The sequence below is a fragment of the Astatotilapia calliptera genome, chromosome 10, assembly GCF_900246225.1.
Source record: "Astatotilapia calliptera chromosome 10, fAstCal1.2, whole genome shotgun sequence".
NCBI classification, from domain to species: Eukaryota; Metazoa; Chordata; class Actinopteri; order Cichliformes; family Cichlidae; genus Astatotilapia; species Astatotilapia calliptera.
Genome location: NC_039311.1, coordinates 23,820,535 through 23,842,392, shown reverse-complemented (window position 1 = coordinate 23,842,392; position 21,858 = coordinate 23,820,535). Strand labels below are relative to the sequence as shown.

At 41.7% G+C, this 21,858-nt stretch overlaps 1 protein-coding gene and 1 long non-coding RNA gene across 3 annotated transcripts in view; one reads left to right on the top strand and one right to left on the bottom strand.

The window, feature by feature from the left end:
• The window catches only part of jade2 (jade family PHD finger 2), a 235,932-nt gene that overhangs the window by 190,767 nt on the left and 23,307 nt on the right, over positions 1–21,858 (bottom strand). For both annotated transcript variants that reach the window (XM_026183096.1, XM_026183097.1), the window contains exons 2-3: positions 14,834–14,897; positions 5,675–5,760 (exon numbers count right to left, since the gene is read on the bottom strand). In XM_026183096.1, coding sequence (XP_026038881.1) covers positions 5,675–5,760; positions 14,834–14,897 — 150 coding nt within the window. The remainder of the gene's footprint in view (positions 1–5,674; positions 5,761–14,833; positions 14,898–21,858) is intronic.
• On the top strand, positions 725–19,924 carry LOC113031160 (uncharacterized). The gene is made up of 3 exons (XR_003273690.1): positions 725–5,450; positions 5,767–5,800; positions 19,659–19,924. It is a non-coding gene; the product is annotated as an uncharacterized LOC113031160 (long non-coding RNA).

Below are 21,858 nucleotides of genomic sequence, written 5' to 3'. Positions count from 1 at the left end.
ATACTACAAGTTTTCTGTGCAGTTAACTGTCCTAATTTCCCTTACATTTTTGTAAATAAAACTCTTATCCATTTATCTATTACTTAGCACTAATTAGCATGTGCCTGTGTCTAACGTATAGATAAAGCTTGCTAACATGCTAGCATTAGCATTAGCCGATAACTTAGCACTCCACATTCTCCTCCAAATACAGACACATGTAGACCTCACAGCAACATGACTGTGGTCAAAATGCTAACTTGAGACTATAAAAAAATGGCTTCACAGACTAATGGGTAATGTCAAAGTGGTTATGTCTATGTTTCATACACACAGTCTATGACTAACATGAATAGACATGTTAGTCAAACCCCAAACACTTTCCACTGCAAAACCCACTCATTTTTGCTTTGTAATCATATCATCACTCAATATATGATTTCAAAAAATGAATAAATTACATATAAGCAAAATAAACTTCTCATCCTATAAAGCTGTCTTTAGGTTACTAACATTAAATCATGCTCACTAAAAGGAAAATCGAGGCAGTATTAATTAAAATCTTGGAAGTATTACATATCAAACACCTTAAACAATAAAACAATCTATATTAATCTCATTTTACTTTGGTTTACTTTCACTGAACAAGTGCTGATATATTGTATACCACCCCTGCTGATGTAAAATCCATATACAGCATCTACAGCTGACTTCTGTCTCCACACACACACACACACACACACACACACACACACACACACACACACACACACACACACACACAGTTAAACAACAATGCTATCGAAAGTGCTTCACACCTGCTCATCATCTTTTTCGGCAATCCCCCCGCTGATACCACTTCCTTCCTCCCATGTTGCACCAGAAGTGGCTGATATTATCATTTCTAGTTCAAAGCCTTCTTGCTGTAAATTGCCTGTAAAGCCTACTCAGGTAACATTTATCTTACCCTTCTCGCCTCCACGGGGCTGCTGGATATTTGTTATTGAAAATACTGTGACAAGTTGAAAGGTGTGAAACTAGTGCTTCCGATCATGCCATCCCGCTTTGGTAGGCCCAGAAAATAAAGCAATCATAATTTGCGACTACATATTATATATTGCCATATTGTTTTGATGATGATGACGGCTTAAGATGCATTAATCTGGATTAATAAGCAGATTACAGTACTTTGACTGAGTGTAGGTATTCTATTTGTTTTAATCAAGACTACCCACATGATATAGCATTAAATTTTTTTTTAAATTAATCGCTTTTAACTTCATGCCTTTGGTGGGTACACAATATTTAACTGTTCCCCTTCCCAGTTGTAAATAGCTGATTAACTGCATCACTGATTGCAGGTCACAGCTTTTGCTAAATGCCCAGCTGCAGACTGTATACAGCTTATTTCTGTTCTGTTTATACAATATAAACCTCATTTTGTTTGTTGAGATTTGTTAAACCCTAAAATACCATCTGGGTCACTCCTGTCCCAAATAGCTTTATTTTTTTGTATTACAGCATTAAATATACTTTTGATGAATTTTACATGCCTAATTAAATGCGGTACAAAAGTCCTCATTTCAAAGGCAGCAATCTGCTCAATAACAGATCATCCTCGTTAAATTGTGTGCAACTCACAGAGTAAGTTATCAAAATATCAAGGTCACAGAGACCAGTTGCTATTCATTTTATTCTCTAATGTTAACTATGCATATTTAATATTCTGCAGCTTTGCTCTCCCTATGCATACACTATGCATAAAGGAAAAAACACCAACAGACATCATAAACATAAACCCTTGCTGTGTCTGCTCGCATCTCCCAATAGAGACCATGACGAATGGATTGATTTTTCCCTCAAAAAAGATTTTTGTAAACTAAGCTTCTTTTTCTGTGTAAGCTGCATGTAAGCAGTAGCAGACAGTTTTCATCTCTTCACACCTGCAGCCTTGAACTATTCCCAACAATGCCAATCTCATGTTTTCTATGTTTATGCATCTAGCAACCATTGAAATTCTCCATCTCCACCCTCATCTAAAACAAGATAAAAAAAAAAAACTATAGGGAAAAAAAGGAAGCATTTGACTGCGTCCTCCTTCCGCCGAGAAAAAAACATCTAAACCACTTCTAAGAAAAGGCAAAGCTGGAGTACGACTCGCAAAGGCGCAAATAAAGATGGCTCATTTTTAGAAAAGCACTACGTTGTCATTACAAAGTCCATAGTGTTTAACATTTGCCACACCTCCCTCCGACCAAGAGTATGCATCAACCCAGAAACTTTTAAACCCAGAAACCCACATTTGGAGCTACTGTTCAATTTTCTCACCAGTGGGGATGCAAATCGTGAGGATTCTTCACTACCTAAAAATAATGTTTTTGTTGACATGTTTTTAAAAAAAGCATGTAGTTCCAACCACTGGACTAACTACAAAACACGCCATGTACAGTAGTTGACAGAACCAGGCTTTTCATGGAAGGATGAAGGGGAGGGAGGTTAAAAACTAGAAGAAATCTTTGATAGAGCACACTTAAGCATCATAGCCTAGAAGTCTATTTCACCCAGTGAACCATTTCGAGAACAAAAACCACATGGAAATGTGACATTTGTTGTTTCGCTCGTCTATATTAGCCACATTTATCTACCACTTACATACTTCCTTTCATCCTTTGTCATTAGCTAGGTGAAAAAAGTGAAATAGTCATGCTCACTCGTAACAACAATCCAGAAGGAAACTACAAACTCTCATTTAAAAGCTGCTGAGTCTACAGCTTTGCAGAGCGTCTGTTTTCGGTTTGTGTCCAGGCTGGTGCTCACCACACTTGGCAAGCAAAGGAAACCTCACTCCTGACCCTGGAGAGTAGTTAAATGCCTATCAAGTAAAAACAAGGAACTAATGTTAGCATTATCAGCAAGGGAGGAAGGCCTTTTTTCTTAGGCATGTGACGTTTGAACTATAAAACACACAGCAAGGTGTTGCTATCGCCTCAGGACGATTCACACTCTGACAGCAGTTGCAGCCACCTCTGGTTGAAGTGCTGACAGGCAACCAGTTAGTACTCAAAGATGGGTTAGTCCTGTATTCTGGCTTAAGGACAGTGTCTTTGTTAGCTCCTCAAAATGCTGTCAAAGGATGACTTCCCTTTGAAACATTTAGTCATGAGCCCAATTAACAGGCTAGAAGGAATAACTACACATGTAATCAAGGAGTTTTTTGAGTCATGTGTGGGTTTTCCGTATTCATCAATGCCATTTTTCATTGCAACCCACTGCCTCCTCATTAGCTTTGTATGAATTCTGAAGATGACACTGAGCAATTTCAGAAGAACAGTCTTCCCTTGATTTTGCAGGGTAATTGCTTATAATAAAAAAAACTAGGTCAAAAATTAAAGAGACTTTGAGAATTAGATCCAACTTTTACACCTGGTAAATTACCGTGCAAAGAGATCCTGATTTTTGGACTGGCTGTCAGAAAACAATCAGATACAAACAAAGTCCTCTAAAGTTGAAAAAGTAGGTCAGACACTGATAATCAACCTCTTGATTTAAACGTGAAATAACGAATCTGAAGTTGTCCTCCAGCCTTTCCGGAAGAGAATTTTAAAAAATGACTGTAACAGATATAAGTGAGTTATAAGTGATTTACAAGTGAGCACTTTTATACCAGCAATAATGTTGTTGAATTATACAATTCCTGATTGAAACCATCCATCCATTTTCTTCACTGTTTAAATCGCATGGCTGATTTAAATGGTCTCTACTTATCTACACTAAACTCAATTATGGATATTTCTAGAGGGTTAACAATCAAAAGCTTAAAGAACCTAGCCTTCTGATGGTTGCAGTAGGTGGACATTGTCAGTTAGCAAAGCAACATCACTTTGAATGTTTGCAATATTAACAGGTAAACTCAAAACGTTACAAATAATGTAAAGATTCACCGTTTAAGTAAAACAAACAGAGATCTAGCAACCAGCTTTTGCACCTGTAATCATAGAACCTAGGGTTACAGTAAGTAACCAATCCCACAAATCCCTTCCTTTCGCATGTTTGCGAAATGATATCACAAAATTGTAACATTACCTTGTCAATGCGATGGACACTACGCCAAAGTGGAAACAGAAAGGCTCAAAGACCCAAACAAACTAAAGTGGAAAAACAGCCGTGATATTTCTATCAGCACCAAGAGAGCAAAAAGCACCAGATTTTTTACATTAAATGAGTTAAGCTGTCTTGACACCAGTTCAAATGCACTCACAACTCTTTTTGAAAACTTTGCACTGAACCTTTGTCAGCTGCCACCCGCTTTTTTTTTGTTTGTTCAACCTTTCTTGTCACTCACTGCTTCGGAAAAAGCAGAAACATTACTTCAAAACACCATCCTTTATGAAAGAGCAGCGTGCCCCGGAGCGAGGAGGCAGCATTATGAAAGGGAACATGGCCCCTGGCTCTTCAGCTGAGGCCCGGGTCAGAGCAGAGAGCTAAAGTAGTAATTACTGAGAGACTGATTGCTGACAGGACCTTCCAACAGCCTGTGGTTAACTGGATGGAGCTGAGGGGGAGGAAGCATCAAATGCACAGGCCTGACAGATGCTCTGCTGATGACTCGTACTTCAGGGTGGTTCGGGGCATGCATGCCATTTTGCTTTATTCATTCTTCTTTTAAAAGTCACTGAAAAACAGAATATTTGAGCTTCTTCACTTTTGCTAGTTTTTGACATTTCTTTTGAGCCACGATGCAGAGATACAGATAAGGTGGGAGCAAATTAACTTAAAGTATATGAATTCATTTTGTTAAAGAACTTTGTCATTGAACATCCTTAGAAGCCCAGATCTGCCGTCAGAGGCAGTTACCTCCTCTGCGTTATTTAAAAATTCCCCCCCTGCTAATTTTTTAAGAGTAAATGCAATTTCTTCCAAATGGCAGATTTATTTTTGAAGTGAAACTCTTCAAAAAGCAAGAGACGAGTTCTCCTTAAACAGATCAGAGCCCACTTCACTGAGAGTGGGAGCAATGTGTGATTGTGGCAGGCAACACATTGCCACAACTGGTAGAGTGCACCATTTTCCAACTGGATTATGCCAGTTTCTTGCTCAGGGTGGTCATTTGAGAGCCCGTGGCTCATTCATCATGACCATATGGATGTTACAACCTGGTATTTTAGCCAACCAATTTATGCCATCAGTGCGCCTGGTTGATTTTGCTGCGGTGACGGAGATGGCTGTATTTACATTGGACAGAAGCGACCGTTTCACTGATTCACTGACTCTCAAATGCCTTTTGTGTGAATTTATTTGATTTCCACTGATTGTGTACGCTTGGACAGTGGAATAAGCATGTTTTGACATATGTTTTTATCAAATACTCTGTGGTCTCTTACAGATCTGCAGTGGCAACTAGCTCTGAAACATGAGACGGTAGCAACAATGCCCACATTACATGCAACCAAGCAAACAAAGGATGTGACTGGGTATTTGAATATCATTCTACTGTTCAAAAACATGGACAAGCTGACCAAAAATGTTTGAATGTGACCATTTCTGCCAATTTTGCAAACCAAAAACAAATTTCTTTCATTGAAGTGGTGCAAAATTGTGAGCTTGTCACGGTCAAACAGAGACTGGGTTTCATTAAACACATGCTGGTGTACTCTATGGGTCTGAGTCACTAAACCCAGCTGCCAAACTAACTTACCTCTGATGGTTTCTTGTGCTGGTGGCGGACCCATGTGCTGCTGGTGCCCGTATTCTTGGATGACCTGGACCACGACGTCACTTGACCTGCAGGAATAACAAAGACAGCAATGATACCACAGTCAGTGTAAGTATGTGAATTCTTTTTAGAGTTTCTAGTTTTGCTCTTCTCCTCTGCTCTCAGTTTAACACCTTATCTCACCATGTGCTCTACTCCAGAGCCGAACGAAGTTAATTTGGGAAAAAAACAAACAAAAAACAAAGTTGCCATACTATTTTAGAACCTGAAATTACCAGAACTGGTTATAATGGAGGAGTTTAAGTCCCTTTCAAAGGAATGAAAAAATAGCACACTTGGCAAACACTCTTGAAACACATTTGGGCACCTTTTTGGGCGTTTATCTTGAAGCATTATCTAAACAGACTTTAGTTTCCACTTGCATCTATATAATCAGCAGTGAAATGTCTTTTTTTTTTCTTTTTTCTTTTTTTGCCTGTCCCGTTTGGCTCTTTTGCCATCAGAATTGTTGTCTAAAGGCAAAGAAAGATGCCCAACGGATTTACTTTACCAAACTGACCATCCCAGCCTTGCCGTAATGGTCCATTTGATTCACCTTTTATTGTTTATTTTATTTTCACTTACTGAATACGGGACAGACTTGACTGGGGGAAAGAAGGGGAGAAAGAAAGAGGGAAAGAGAAACAGCTGAGAAGAGGGACGGGGGAGAAGGGCAAAAGACAAAAACCAACAGAACGGGCAGAAAAAAAAAATGCATATATCAATCACCTGGGTCACCTGCTGAGAAAGAAAAAAGAAAGCAAGCAGAAGAGAACAAGAGTAATAGAATAAACAACATCACAATGATATATGGGAATATGACAGTAAATACTAAATGTAAACATTATTGTGCAGCACATAAGATCAACAGAACACAGTGTGCTTTGAGGTAGGAGCCAAAAAGGGTGTAGTTTGTGGGTGTGATCACCCGTGTATACACCTGTGAGCATGGACGCGCTTGTTTTTTGTTTTTTTAAAAGGTTCCTTCATGTAATAATCTGCTAGAGGGTGTGGGGGGGCCACAGTCCTGTCCTCCAGGGCGTGAAGCAGGTGTGGAGGAGATCAAAACTCCAGACATCCAGAGGCCCCCAGAACACAAGAGACCAAGGAAGACCAACAGAGGGGCAGCCGCGCCACTGTCCCGGAAAGAGCTGAGGAGAGTCCCAGATGAGGGGTCACTCAGCAGCCACGGAGCAGAAGCCAGGGGGAGTTGCAGTGACGCGCCCGTGAGCTCCGCCGGCAGCCAGCTGCGCCTGAGTGACCGAGCCCCAGGCCGAGAGGCCGGGGGCACCCCACCTCCGAAGTGGCCCGAGCGAGCCCCAGGCTCCAGGCCCCGATAAGCGGCCGCCAAGGAGTGAGCCGGTGAAATGTCATCAAAACGAGAGCGTGAGCTCATCCAGCTCACAACCCATCATAATTCCCAGGTTGTTGTAATGTGTGATGCACAGAAAGACGTTTTCTTCGAAAGCCCCAATCACACCTTCTCAATGTTATTGTCAATCAACAGAAGTACTTCCTCCATGAATATGATCAATAAAACCATAATCGTCACCATCGAACAGGATACAACAGGTGTAGCACAGTGATATTTCGAGCCACTGCATCATTTGATATTTCATCAAGTTTCTTTATCCTTTAGTGCAAAATGTATCAATACTGAATCTTATCTAATCTTTCTCTAAAATCACTGTCTTCTTCTTTCGACGGCTCACTTTAACGGTCTTCGGCTCCACCGCCTGTCTTTTTGTGTCACCGTCTCTGAACCACACATCATAGCAGGTCTCACTACCATCTTGTAAACCCTCCCTTTCACTCTTGCTCTTCTTCCTCCTTCTGTCACAAATCCCTCCTGACTCTCACATCCACCAACTCACTGCTGCCTGTACTCTCTTCTTCATCTTTCTCGTGCACTGTCCATTGCTTTGGATGGTTTACCCCAGCTCAACCCTCATCCACTGCATCTACTCCTTCTTCACTGACACACCTGTCTACCTCTTTTTCACACGTGTATTCTGCTCTCTACTCTCACTACAGATCACAATGTCATGTGCAAACATCACAGTCCATGGAGATGTGTTAACCCGTCCATCACCACTAGAAACAACAGAGTGCTCAGAGCCAATCCCTGATGTAATCCCATACCCACCTAATCATTCCAACAGCACACTGTCTCATTGTCCTCATACATGTCCTGGACCACCCTCACATACTTCTCTGCTACTCCTGACTTCCTCATGCAGTACCACAGTATCTCTTGGCACTCCATCATATGCCTTTTCTAGATCCACAAAAACAGTGCAGCTCCTTCTGATCTTCTCAATCAACATTCTTTGACCAAACATCATATCTGTAATTCTCTTTCTCAGCACGAAGTCATACTGTTCACTGATCACCTCTCTCCTTAACCTACCTTCAACAGCTCTTTCCCATATCTTCATGCTATGATTCATCAGCTTTATCCCACTGCAGTCACAGCTCTGCACATCACTCTTGTCCTTTACAATCGGTACTAGCACCAACCTCTCACCTAGACCTCCATGTATGTCATCAGTTACGTCACTAGGACCGTCTATCCACTCTTTGTCCTCTTCATAGGTGCACTCACTTCTTCTTTACTGCACTTGCCCATTTATTAACGTTCCTCCATCTTTCCTCCTCTCTTTTGCTCTCTCTCTGATTTTCTTCATTTATCTTTGCACCCAAATAAGGTTTTAACTTTTTAAAAACCTTTTAAACTCATACAACCATTCTTGCTGTAGCAGAATTCACCAGTAGATTTCAATTAAGGATTCAAAAGATGTCTTGAAAGGACTGCACAGAAAGTTGTTTGCAATTAATTGCATTTATTGCAATAAAAACATTCTAACAAGTGTTAATCTATTCAAAACAGAGAGAATGACATTCGTAAATGTATCTTTGAAATCTGCCCTCCTGGATGCCACAAAGGAGACAACCTACCGAAGAGCTGCAAACATCTTTTTCGCTACTCAGTGAAGTTTTCTGCTGAGGACCAGAGGAGAAAACATCAATATTTTTTTTTTCTGGCAGACAAATTAGCCTTTTCTGACCTTCCTTTTCTGACTCACAGCTGGAAAGAAGGGAGTGTTTCAAGTCTTCATTCATCTGGATCAGAACACAAAGCCAACTTAATCTGCGTTTGATTTGTCAAGAATGTTTAATGAGTGTGAATGTTGATTTAAAGTGGGGAAAATGAGGAACAGGTCTCTGGCTGTAGATTGGACTTCGAGCGCACAGCGTGTGCTGAAATTCACGCCAAAGAAATTTTATGGAGAAATTTGTTTTGCAGAGAGGGTTTACAATAAAACGATAATACTTTTTTGTTGTTTCTTTAAACACTGTTAGCCAGCACCAACCGGCGGGGAATCGGTTACTTATTAGAGAGCAAGAAGCTGCTCATCAAAGGTTCTTAAAATGAGCATGCGATGGGGTTCAATACTTTTGTAATTCACACCAGTGGAGGTGATTCAAACGCAGCAGAGAAGCATTTAAAGAAAGCAGCCAAACAAAAACCTTCTTTGTGACTTTGAACGCCCGTGGCAGCACTACCACTATGAGTCAGACCTTTAATTGAAGCAGACTGATGATGATCTATTAAAAGCTTTAATAAGTAATGGCCGCATAAATAGCATCTTGTTAAGCGGTTAGTCCACTGTGGTCCTTTACAACCTTATTAATACACAACCTAATTGCAATTAACCAGACACCGGAGCCAATATCCCACCCACCGCTTCAATCAACAGCTGTGTGTGTGTGCGCACACCTCTTTCCAAGTGTGCCTGTACATGTTTGTGAATGGAGGCCAAACCGATTGAGGAAAAGATGCCCCTTATGCTGTTTCCTAAATTTAAAATAAATAAACCCCAAATCCTCCTGCGACACTTTTCTCGTGTGACCATAAGAAACTCACTAAAAATTGGATCGAATCTGCAATTAAATTATATCACACGCATAATGGATAAAACATAAAATCGACACAACATTCTGCGATTTAACATCTGCGACCGTGACTTTATGCGAGTGTGCATGCGTGCGCTGCCTCCCACTCAACATATTTCCCTTTCCACAACAGCAGTGCTGCCACCCCGCTAATGTTGCTCATGACGTCTGAGGAGCAAACTGCGCTGAGAGCCTCTCTTCAAAAATCACCAACACTACACACACACACACACACACACACACACACACACACAAAGACATACTGTATTGGAAGCCACTAACACATCAATGTTCCTACATTTTTTCACCATACACAGTTTGCCTACATTGTCAGTCATTACAGCACACACACAGACATATTTGTGTGTGATCTTTTCCTCTTTAACGGTCCGCTCTACTTACAGATTGACACACTACAATAATACAAAGAAAACAGAGAAAACCCCAATAATTATATGACCTCCCCCAAACAAGCACTTTGGCGACAGTGGGAAGGAAAAAACCCTTTTTTAACAGGAAGAAACCTTCAGCAGAACCAACCTCAGGCAGGGAGGGGCATCGGCCGTGACCGGTTGGAGTGAGGGCATCTCAGAGGAAAAAGTGCAAACAGAAGTTGCACTGAAAGTGGTCCAGAGATGCAAGATACAGAGCGCTTCAAGGGAATGTCAACACAATATTCAAAATCAGCTCATACAAACTTGATTTAGACATAACGCAGTCCCAGAACGTCTTTATTTTTGGCCTTTCCGGCTTTATTTGTTTTGCTTAAGGAATAGACAAGAAAGAGGGGGAAAGACCAGGGTAGGTAGTAAAGGGACAGTCGGGCCCTTTGGATTTCAGCAATAAGGTATTTGGGTGCTTGCTGGACAAACGAGCTAGAGTGACTGCCAGAACTTCTTGACTGCACCTTCAAATATGAATCCTTCTGTTTCTTTTCTAAGGTGTAGGCCAGGAGTCCCCAACCTTTTTTGCACCACGGACCGGTTTATGTCCGACAATATTTCCACGGACTGGCCTTTAAGGTGTTGCGGATAAATACAACAAAATAACACCAGTACCGATACCAAAAAAAGAGGAGATTTATTCATAACACAAGGGAAAATACCTGGGGAAACTGAGTTAACAATAAAAACAATTTAAAAAATTACAATAAAAACCCTGAAAACCATAAATTTTACACCCGAGCCTCAACTCTCACGGCCCGGTACCAAACGGCAGGGGTTGGGGAGCGCTGGCGTAGATTCACAGTGTGCTTACCTTACAGGCTGATATAGGACACAGTGTGTGGTGCTGTATGTATATACAGTATCTGTGTCAGACAGAACCAGCCTTCATTCTTCAAAGTTAAACTGGGCAGTTAGATCCTAGAACGGCCAAGAATCTGTTATTAGTTTTTTAATCATACATCTCAGTCGCAACATCGTTTGACACCTACACAGCAGCAGCCTCCACCGCAAGCATCAAAAAAGCCAAACAGCTTCCAGAAGTCCGATGATGAATGACACCTCACTCAGACACCGCTGATTTTCTTGTCCACCATTCTCTGTTTAGTACTGTGTTCCATGCGTGTAAGCGTCGAGGGTATAAAAACAGACTGCACACTAATCTGTTAAGGATTTTTTACATTTACTCATGAATCTGCACTCCTCAAGAATGTGTGTGTCCAGGCAGGTTACATCTACACGTGCCCAACATAGTGCAGCTGCAGAGCTCAATCACTGTGGCCAGATAACCAAAACAGGCCGCGGCGCAGTTGGAAGTTACCATCGTGGCCGCGTGTTAATTAAAAGCCACGCTGGATGCACAGCAGCCAAAATTATCATGGGCATCCTTCAATTAGAAACCTGATAACCTCCAGTGAGCAGATGCAGCTGGAGCCCACACTGCAGTGAGCAGGGGAAGCTAACAGCTAAAGGCTGATTATAAAGCAAAGTGCATGGCCTCCAACGCGGGGTGGCTCGGTCACGTCTGCAAAACAGCCTGTTAAACCTGTTGTAAAATGCATTATACACGCGGGGCTGTGACCACACAACAGTTAAGCCCTTCAGAGGTCATTTTAGCCTGTAGTGTAAACAGTTTGAATGACTACATTTCCCAGATTTAATCCGGCTGCAGATCCCCACTGATCAGCCACGACTATACTACCTGTCTAATATTGTGTACGGCTACGCCTCGTGCTGCCAAAACATCCTGGACGCCTCGATGCATGGGCATAACACATCTTGGGTGTCCTGTGGCGTCTACCGCTGTGAAGTTGGCAGCAGTTTCTTTGGGTCCTGTGGGTTGTGGGTGGGGCATCCAGGGATCGGGCCTGTTCCGGTGCATCTGGCAGATGTTCAGAATTTGGAATTTAAAGGCTGCAACCAGGCTCTTTGTTGTGTTCCTCAAGACATTCCTGACGCCCGCTGTCTTGCTGTGGCGAAGGCCCCTGTCATCGAGGAGTTCCACTGCAATGTTTGGTCAGCGGCAGTATTTAAATTGGCGGTATGTGTGAAAGAACATTTGCATGAATTCCACAGTCCAAGATTTCTCAGCACACTGGAGCTCAATGAGAAGGTATTAAAAGTACTGACAATTCTTCCTGATCAGATCCCTGCTTAAGCTTCTAGAGTAATGTCAGTGCTTCTCTTTATCTAATCTCTTCTATCACTACAGTTCCATTTATATTAAGCTGAAATACCAAACTGGATTTAATTCCAGAAAAAGATTGTCACAAATGAAAATATTTTGCTCTGGCGTACACACAAATGTACCACAAGATGGGTGAGAATACTTTTATCATTATAGTTTTCAAGGCACCACGCTGTGAAAGGATAACTCTTTTATTTATACTCATTTAGACAAGCATTAAAATAATATCTGAAAACCTCATTAGCGCAGCCGGGTTTAGCGACACCAAAACAAATGCCAGGTTCTGTTGTTTTTTTTTAATTGTACAGCTCGCTTTCTGATGTGTCTAATTTTGATCTGTTCTCTAATATTGCCAAGGGAATAGCCAAACAAATATATTTGCTTACTGCAAAAATGCGTGCCGCGAAAATGCCAAGAATTAGTCACACTGAACTGACAAAAGCCGAGAAGAATGACATTTAAAATGAAATTGAAATCGCTGGCTGTCTTCAGTGAATAAACCCTCGTATTTTAAAGACAGTCATCAGCTGTTGTGGCCATTTGTGCTTGTATAACAACGTATTTCATTCGAAGACTGTTAAAAGATTCATTTCTCTACAGAAGCTGCCAGTGTCAGACATGCGGTAGTCTGGCCAGATGTTCCTATCCTCTCGTCTTAGAGGATTGCCTGTCTGCTCGTCTTAGAAGTTGTTTGAGTTTGTGTCATTAACTCTGGGAGGAAAACATATCTGCCACTCCGTCAAACCATGCATCCCACCCTATAATATCAATTTGTCACTCAGCTAATTAACTATGTGCTCAACATTAAATGTAAAGCACACAAGGCCAGACATAACTGCAAAATGCAAATGTGACATGTCCGCTTTATTGACTTTGAGTCTGCGTGTATTAAGCACCTTATTTAGTAAAGTGGGGAGCTCAAACACATCCAGAACTGACATCCAGACATGCCCTGCAAGCAAAAGACGGCTTTGTCTGAGATATCTAAGTCCAGATATTAATAAAGAACCAAACCTGATGCACGCCAAAACATTGTGAGCTGAATCTACTTTTTCGGTGGTGATAAAGAGATGCCAACCTCTGCTGAGGTTGGCGAAGGCGTGAGAATTGACGCGATAATGCAGCTTCTGAAAAGAAAAAAAAAAGAGCGTGGTTGCAGTTTGTGGTGTGTTTACTGACATAGTTCATCAAGTTCAACTGCACTCAAACGCAACTTCCAACTTTGTTTTTAATAATTCGTATCGTAATAAACAGCATCAACTTGATTTCCCCGGAGAGATCAGGGTTTATCTGGATCTGCACATCTTCTCTTTACTTTAACAAAGTATTACAAGACTTAAATACACAGACCTTTGTACCAGTTAGAGAAATTGGAAAAGACACAAGGGACTGTACAATATACAGTCAAGTACAGATCTTAGCTCCACTGAAATGTTGTGGGTGGACCTGAAACTGATGATACGTGCAAGAAAACCCTCAAGGTTTTGCAAATAATGGAACTTTGCATGGGAAGAATGGTTAAAATGTCACACGCAGGGGGACATCCATCTATCTTCCTAACTTCTTATCCGATTCAAGGTCGTGGGGGCTGGAGACTATCCTAGCTGTCATGAGGCGAAAGGTCAGATACACCCTGGAGGGGTAATCCAGTGCCCCTTTATGGCCCAGCCAGAGAGACAGATAACAAGTCATACGGTCAAAGCAATCTCCAGTTAAGCTAAAACACAAGGCTTTGGACTTTGGGAGAATACCCAGAGAGAATCCACGCAAGCACACGGACAACATGCCCCACGCAGAGGGGTCCTAGCCGACTGAAGGATTTAAACCAGTGTGAGGGAACGGTGATAACCACTGGATCAACATGCAATTATACAAAAGACCTACAAGAAGGTTTTTCTGTTAAAAGGGACAAGACGAGCCTCCGAGACCCCCAAGTCGTACTTACTACACAGATGGCTGTTTTGTGTTGCATAAACTGAAAAAGATGGCTTTCCTTGTGGTATTGCCCAAGTAAACCACCTGTATTTGCAGGCTCCGTTTCAAAATGCCTCAAATTTTGCAATCTGCTCGTCCAGTAATGATGCACCACAATCTGTTTTCGTAGCAACATCTCTCTCAAAGAACGATATTTTCCGACAAATTCGCACTTATTCTAAAAATAAAGACTTTATTCTTCAAACCTTAAGTTCTTATTCCCACCGGTGATTTCTGTTATGCTAACTGGTTAAATCGCGCTCATGTTTCCAGTGTAGCTCGGTTTTAAAATGGCAAGTCTTAATGAGCAGAGGGAGGACAACCATGAGACAGGAGGAAAGTCTATATGGAGAGTGAATACGAGAATTGGGAATTGACGAAGACCAGGCAGCTCACCGTATAAAAGCAGCAGAGGAACTCGCTTTTCTCACACTTTCAGGATTCCATCGTCACACACACACACACACACACACACACACACACACACACACACACACACACACACACACACACACACCCTTTCCCTGAATCCCAACTTACTGTCAGTGGTGTCAGAGTCGTTGCTGCTCGTGGAGTATTTTCTCCTCTTCTTTTCGCTCTCCATCTGTTAGGGGGGTGGCAGGCAGGCAGGCAGGCAGGCGGGCAGGGAGGGAGGGAGGGAGGGGGGCAAGAGAGAGAGAGAAAAATGACGAGTGAGAAGATGTTCACCATGAAAACACAAGTGTTAATGAAATAATGTGCTGATAGCACCAATCTGTCAGAGCCTCCAGCAGGCAGCCTGCCAGAATAGTAAGTAAGTAAGTAAGTAAAATTTATTTATATAGCACTTTTTTAAGACAAAACGCTGTTACAAAGTGCTTCACAAGAAAACATGTCAAACAAACAATATAGCAACATAAAGAAAATAAGTATTATAAACTGACTTGATCACCGTTACACATTAGCACTTTGGACTCCCTGGGATACAGTTGTTCCATTTTTCCTCCCACCACCCCACAACCACCACCACCACACATACAGAGGGAATCCTTGTACTAGTCGACAATGAATCCATCCTTTTATTAGCCTTGTATTCACTGCCAGCTTTGGCACAAGACCCTTTCTTATGCATCTGTTTCAATACTGAAGGTACTCCTTTCTTCATTATAATGGAGTGAAACCAAATCAAGTGAGAGCAAAAAAAAAAAAAAAACACAGGCTTCTCTCATCCAGATAAAATCTAGGACGCTTTCTAAAGCTCTAAGCAGCTGTGTTTCTTTGTGATAAAGCGCACTAAAAAGCAACCTCTATCATCTGGACATCTCTTTCTAATAACAGCATTATGTTCATTTGTCACCTTATCTTTCTAATTCTAAGATAAGCACTGAAAACTAAAATTGAGCTTTGGGCCGCTATTCAGTTTGATCCAGAAGGAATTTGTTCTACTGCAAAGTCACAGCAGTGTTTTAGTGATGGGATTAAAACCTGCTTTCACTCAGTGATGTTTTTTTAAAGAAGTGGGGAAGCAAGCTGTAAAGGCATAGAAGATTATGAGATTTTTGACCACCTTTCGCTTTGTCCTGCAACATTTTTCAATTTCCTTCAAATCCACTGGGAGCTTTCTGTACTAAGAGACGCAAAGGCGCACAAGAGCAAAGCAACTCAGTGCCGATTCCTGCACATTTTCAGTTTTACTGATTGTGGGGTTAAAGGAGCTTGGAAAGAAAAGCGTCTGGACTTCTTTAAGTTGCTTGAAGACGTTTCACCTCTCATCCGAGAAGCTTCTTCAGTTCTAAGGTCAAATGGTGGAGAGTCGCATGATAAGGTGGGGCCAGGTTTCACAATGAACACACCCGAAACTCTGGCTGATTGGGACCCACGCCCAGTTTCACACCTTGGCTCAGGCGATTAGAGGATCATCAGGGGGTCCTTTTGTCCCTCTGTGGGGGGATACTCCCACTAGGTTTATATCTGGGACTCTCCACCATTTGACCTTAGAACTGAAGAAGCTTCTCGGATGAGAGGTGAAATGTCTTCAAGCAACTTAAAGAAGTCCAGACGCTTTTCTTTCCAAGCTCCTTTGACTACGATGACCTGGATGACTGAGAGTGAAAGGAGTGAAAGTCAGTAGAAACAAGACAGAATACATGTGTGCGAAATAGAGGGAGGTGTAATGATGAAGATTACCTGGGGTCAACCATCCAAAGCAACAAGAGAGGTAAAGAAGAGAGCGCAGGCAGGTTGGTGAGGGTGGACACGAGTGTAGTGGGGGGGGGGGATGTTTGACAGCAAGAGTTAAAGGGAAGGTCTACAAAATGCTTATGAGTTTAAAAGTCCAGGATGAGCATCAGAATACGTGAGAGGGACAGCTCAGGTTGAACCATTTGGAGACAACGCTGGTGAGGCAAGGCTGAGATGGCTTGGATGTGCACAGAGGAGGTGTAGTGGATATATTCAACAAAGGATATTAAATTTTGAGTTGTCAGGCGGGAGGAAAAAAGGAAGTTCACAGCAGAGGTTCACGGATATAGTGAAGAAGGATGTGCAGAGGGTGGTTGAGACAGAAGAGGATGCCAGGGGGGAATCAGAAGAAGATGAAGATGAAGTTGAAGGAAAAAGAAGAAGAGTTGACAAAGAGGTATACGGTGCTCTACCGAAACCTCCTCGCTACTGCTTTGCAGATGTTTGTATATGAGGCAGTGATTTGCCTGCAAACAGTCATCAACAGTAATCAAAATGTGAAAAGTGCGACAGAAACATCTGCCTTCAAAGTAAAGCTTTCGAAACATGTTTGCAATACTAAGGAACAACTTGTACAATGAAAGTGTTTCTAATTTTCACAGCTTCACTACCGCTCAACAAGTAGTGGCGGGAGGTTAACAAAAAAATCATGCGGTGGTCTTTAGGTCTAAAAGACCAACAAACAGAAACTAAAGGGAGCAGGGTAACGTAAACAGACTGGAAGTAAAAGCATATTTCTATAGAAATTCTCCGCTTTGTGTTGTTTTTTGAAGATCGGAAACGCCTTCGATGTGCTTATATGACGTAAAAGACTGCAAACACTCGATATAAGCGAGAAAACTCCAAAGGACTCCTTCATCTTATGAGAACCAAGAATACAGAAAGTTTGCCTCCTCCGCAAAAAGACTGCAAAACACTTGAGTCATAAAGGATATCGCTCAACATGAATGGGCCCCTGCCAAGAGATCAGCTTACTGTACATAACACAGCAGATGCATTTAGTGTATCAGGGAGATACTCAACTTTATTATCTAACAACCGTTAATTTCAGATGTAACCATTTCAAGCTGGTTTTATTTTTTAATTAGAACAGATACATGCAGTGCAAATTTAAAAGCCACCGGGTACCCATATCCACAGTAGCCTTCCAATTATGTAATTTAGCTTCTTATGTATATTACAGCAAGCATCTGCCTTGCTGTAATATACATACATAATAAAGCCCCCTCAGGCTTTATTAATGATTCTAATATTGAAATTGAAATATTTATTTCAATTCAAATTCAAAATACTGTTAAATAACTTTTTTGTCGATTTCAAATATTTAGCCAAAAATTGGTTTTGATTAGCCAACAAAAGTTTCCCCAAAAGCCGTTAAGCAACTTTGTAAATAAACGTATCCCTTTGAAGCCAAATGTATATTTGATACATGAGGTTTTGCGACTTCTACACCATGAGATGTAAAAGGAGCTAAATAAATGGCACATTTTATGCAAAAAAAAGATTGAAAACAAATTAAAAAATAACATATTCAACAAATTACTTTTTTTATTTTAGTCAAAAGGTTCAATAAACACTCCATTTAAAAATATCTGGAGACCCTCTTTTCGTAATGAAATAAACTATGTGTTTATAATATTTGTGAACGCTCTAGAGGAAATTGCATTCTTCACTCAAGCAAAGAGATTGACAGTCTGTGTCGTGTCAAAAATCACTTAAGCTTCGGCATCTTTTGCCACCCTGAATTTGAGCATTTCTTAATTGTAAAATGTGGGCAAAGATCAGAAGGAACCCACAGGCATGAAAGTCAAAATGCTGTCAGATCAGCACACAAATAAATGCAAAGTCAGACACATAAATGTTAACGATGGTATACTATAATGAGAGACTAAAAATAAAGCTTACTTTCACAAACTGAGTTTAATTTAAAATCCATCTCTGGCTAGAATCGAATAGAAAGAATAGTGAAGAGAAAAAGGGGGTGGGGACAAACAGCCCAATAAAATGTTGTTAATCTATTGCCTGCTGTTAGCTTGAGGGTCAAAGGGGAAAAAAGAGGGTATAGGTCAAGAGAGTCTGAAGGAGACAGAGACTGAGCTAAAGAAAAAGGAAAAGATAAAGTCCAGAAAAAAGGGGTTTTAGCGTATTTCCAAACTGAAGGAGGAAGCCTAAAAGAGGAGCTGTCTTACAACCTTCAGAGTGGGGAGGAGAGATTTATGTGCCAGTAAAACTGGGCTATTCCCTCTTAAATGGGGCTCTTCCTGTAGCCTGGCCTCCCCGCCTGTCCTGCACACACTTAAGTACTCTGACATTTATGCTGACGAAAACAAAAAAAACAAAAAAACGCCGCGCTTCTTTGCTGCCTGTGACCATTTCCACTCCAGAGTCCTGCCATTTCACTCTTCCCCTCTTCCTCCCCCCTTCCCGTCTTTACTTGCCTTACAATAACAGGGACACGGAGTCTGTGGAGTAAGGTTAAGTACATTATTGACTTCCTCAACCTCTGTTGCCTTTCTCTCTCTCGCCGTCTTTCCACCTCTTCCCATCTGTCTAGCTTTACCTCGTCTTCCTGCCTTTGAGGGGAGTTGTTAAGTACATCACCGACTTCCTCCGGCTACGACTGTCTGACTTCGAGTCTGCACGCTTGGATCCATCTCAGGGTTTCCCCTCGCCTATTAAACTCGCAGACGACCCACTTAAACCACGCTCGGGCTACCAATGCGTTTTGGTTTTTTTCTTTCTTTCCATGTGCAGCTCAGTCATTTCTCTCCTGACCGCTTAAAGGAAAATGTCAACGCTGAGAAAATAAGACATAAAATAAGTTTGAGGGTCTATGTTTTACACCAACCTGCTAAATGAGTCATTTTGGGAGTGTTTTAAAGCAACTGCAACAGAGACATTTTGAGGCACGGGCTCGAATAAGCACAAAGATTCAGAGCTTGAGCTTCAGACGACCTGGTTTGCGGTTTGAGCCAGCCGGTCAATTTACTGAGCACTAAAAACAACCAGGTGTCTCTCTTGTAAAACGCTGGTTTTTATTCTATTTATTTATTTTTCTGTGCGAGTTGAGCAAACCACAGCGTGTGCGCATTAGCATCTCCTTTTCCAGCTGCCTAATAACACACACAGTGATGTCGCTCAACAGCCTGACCAAAGATCAACAGCAGGAGGTGGTGATGACAAGAACGAGGTGGTAAACCCAAACTGAATGAAAACACACCAAGAAGAAGGTGCAGAGCGTACGTCAGGAAACCTTTTGCAGTCGAGAGACACAAAAGGATTATTCACTGGATCCCACGAGAGTTTAAAGAGCATCAATCAAGGTATGCAAAATGTCCTGGCATTTTAAAATGTCTACAAGGACATCTCATACTACAGCTCTACCAGTGCACTGAAAAGAAACTAACTGGATTAATTTACAGCATGATTGGGTATAAAAAGAGCATCTTAGAGAGGGAGAGCTTCTCTGAAGTAAAGATGAGCAGCAGTCCCTCACTCTGAAAAAAAAAAGAAAGAAAGAAAAAACCTGCAGTTCTGGAACAATTTCCGAATAATGTTCCCTGAAGTAGAACTGACTTTGAATATCTCATCATCTGCCGTGCACAGATTCAGGAAATATGGAGAAAAGGCTGATAATAATAATGTCTGTGTCCTCGGGTGGCACTGCATCAAAAACAGACGTGATTCTGTCGTGGAAATCACAACATGAGCTCAGAAAAACTGCCAGAAATCACTAAAAACAGTTCACTTCGCTATCATGCAAAGAAGAGCCAACATGTGAACACGGTCTGGAAACAGCGCCGTCTTCTCTCGGGCTCATTTAAAATGGACTGTGGAAAAGTGGAAAAATGTTGTTTAAAGAAGACGAACAGTGAAGTTCTTTCTGTAAAACACAGACGCAGCATCTTCCCAGCTAAAGAGGAGCGGGACTATCAGGCTTTTGTTAGCACTCAGCTCAAAAACTTTAACCTCTGATGGTATCGGTGTGCAACAGTGCCTACTGAACTGGCACATTTGGAAATGCACCATCAATACTAAAACATATATACAGGTGTTAGAGCAACATATGCTCCCATAATGTCTTTTTTGCATATTTCAGCAATACGATCAACAGCATCCTTCATCTTGTCATGGTCCCCGTGTCTGCCCGGCCGGCTCCACAAGGCCACATGTGTTTTGTGTACATTCTCCTCTCTCCTCCCCGCCAGGGCGGAGCTCACTGCAGGCTCCCGCCCTTGGCACACACACCTGCATCTTGTCAGGCTCTAATTATGGGTTGGACTCTTAAGGCCGGGACGCAGACAGCCTCACAGCTGGATGATTGTGCTAGACACGTCAGTAAACCTCAGCCTGGTATCCTTAAGCGTTGTGGACCTGCTGTGATCTCTGTGTAACCCTCTTTTCTTCTGTGCACAGTTTCCCCAGACCTGTGACCAACCTGTTGTTTGAACCGTTGTAAAGAAGAAGAGCTAGCGTGTATGTGACTCCTATCCCGGACTTCCCTTTCGGACCAAGGACCCCCGCTCCTCTCACTGTATATATCTGCACCTGGTGACTGTGTAAATAAACATTGTTTTCCCCTGAACTCTGCTCTGCGCCTGAGTCCTACCACACCACATGACACATCTATTAGAACAGCATGGCTTCACAGTAGAAGAGTCCAAATGCTGGACTTGGACTCACCAATTGAAAATATTTGACACATCATAATATGAAAAGAAAAAAAGACAAAGAAGACAGAGGACTGTTGAGCAGCTAGAATCCTCTATCAGACTAGAATGGGACGACATTCCTCTCTAAAGTCCAGCAGCTGCTCTCCTCAGCTCCCACACATCTACAGGCTGTTGTTAAAAGAACAGGCGATGTTACACAGTGGTAAACATGGCTTTGTCCCAAATTTTTTCAGATGTGTTGCCATGCCATTTTTCTTCTGTTCCGCTGTAAATAAAATAAGGGTTTATGAGATTTGCAAATAACTGCATTCTGTTTTTATTCATATTTAACCGGTATCCTTTTTTTGGAATTGGGGTTGTAGAGAAAGCCGGAAATATTAAAATTAGGGATTCTGGGATTGCTTATCCTGGCTCACAGTCGCGACCCGTGTTTGATGTAATGCATAGAAAGTGTGCTTTTGGTACCGTCACAACTCAAAATCTTGTCATGGCAAACCTTCTAATATTTCTATAACAGGTTAAAAAGATATTTCCAGGAAAAAAAACCTGCATGCAACACAGTCGGAACGCTGTAGAGTCGTTAATATAGTTTACTTTAAAATTTTGAATGGCAAAGGTCAACGGCTTGTTTAGTTTTAAAATAAATAAAGATGTAGGGAAAAAAACTATTAC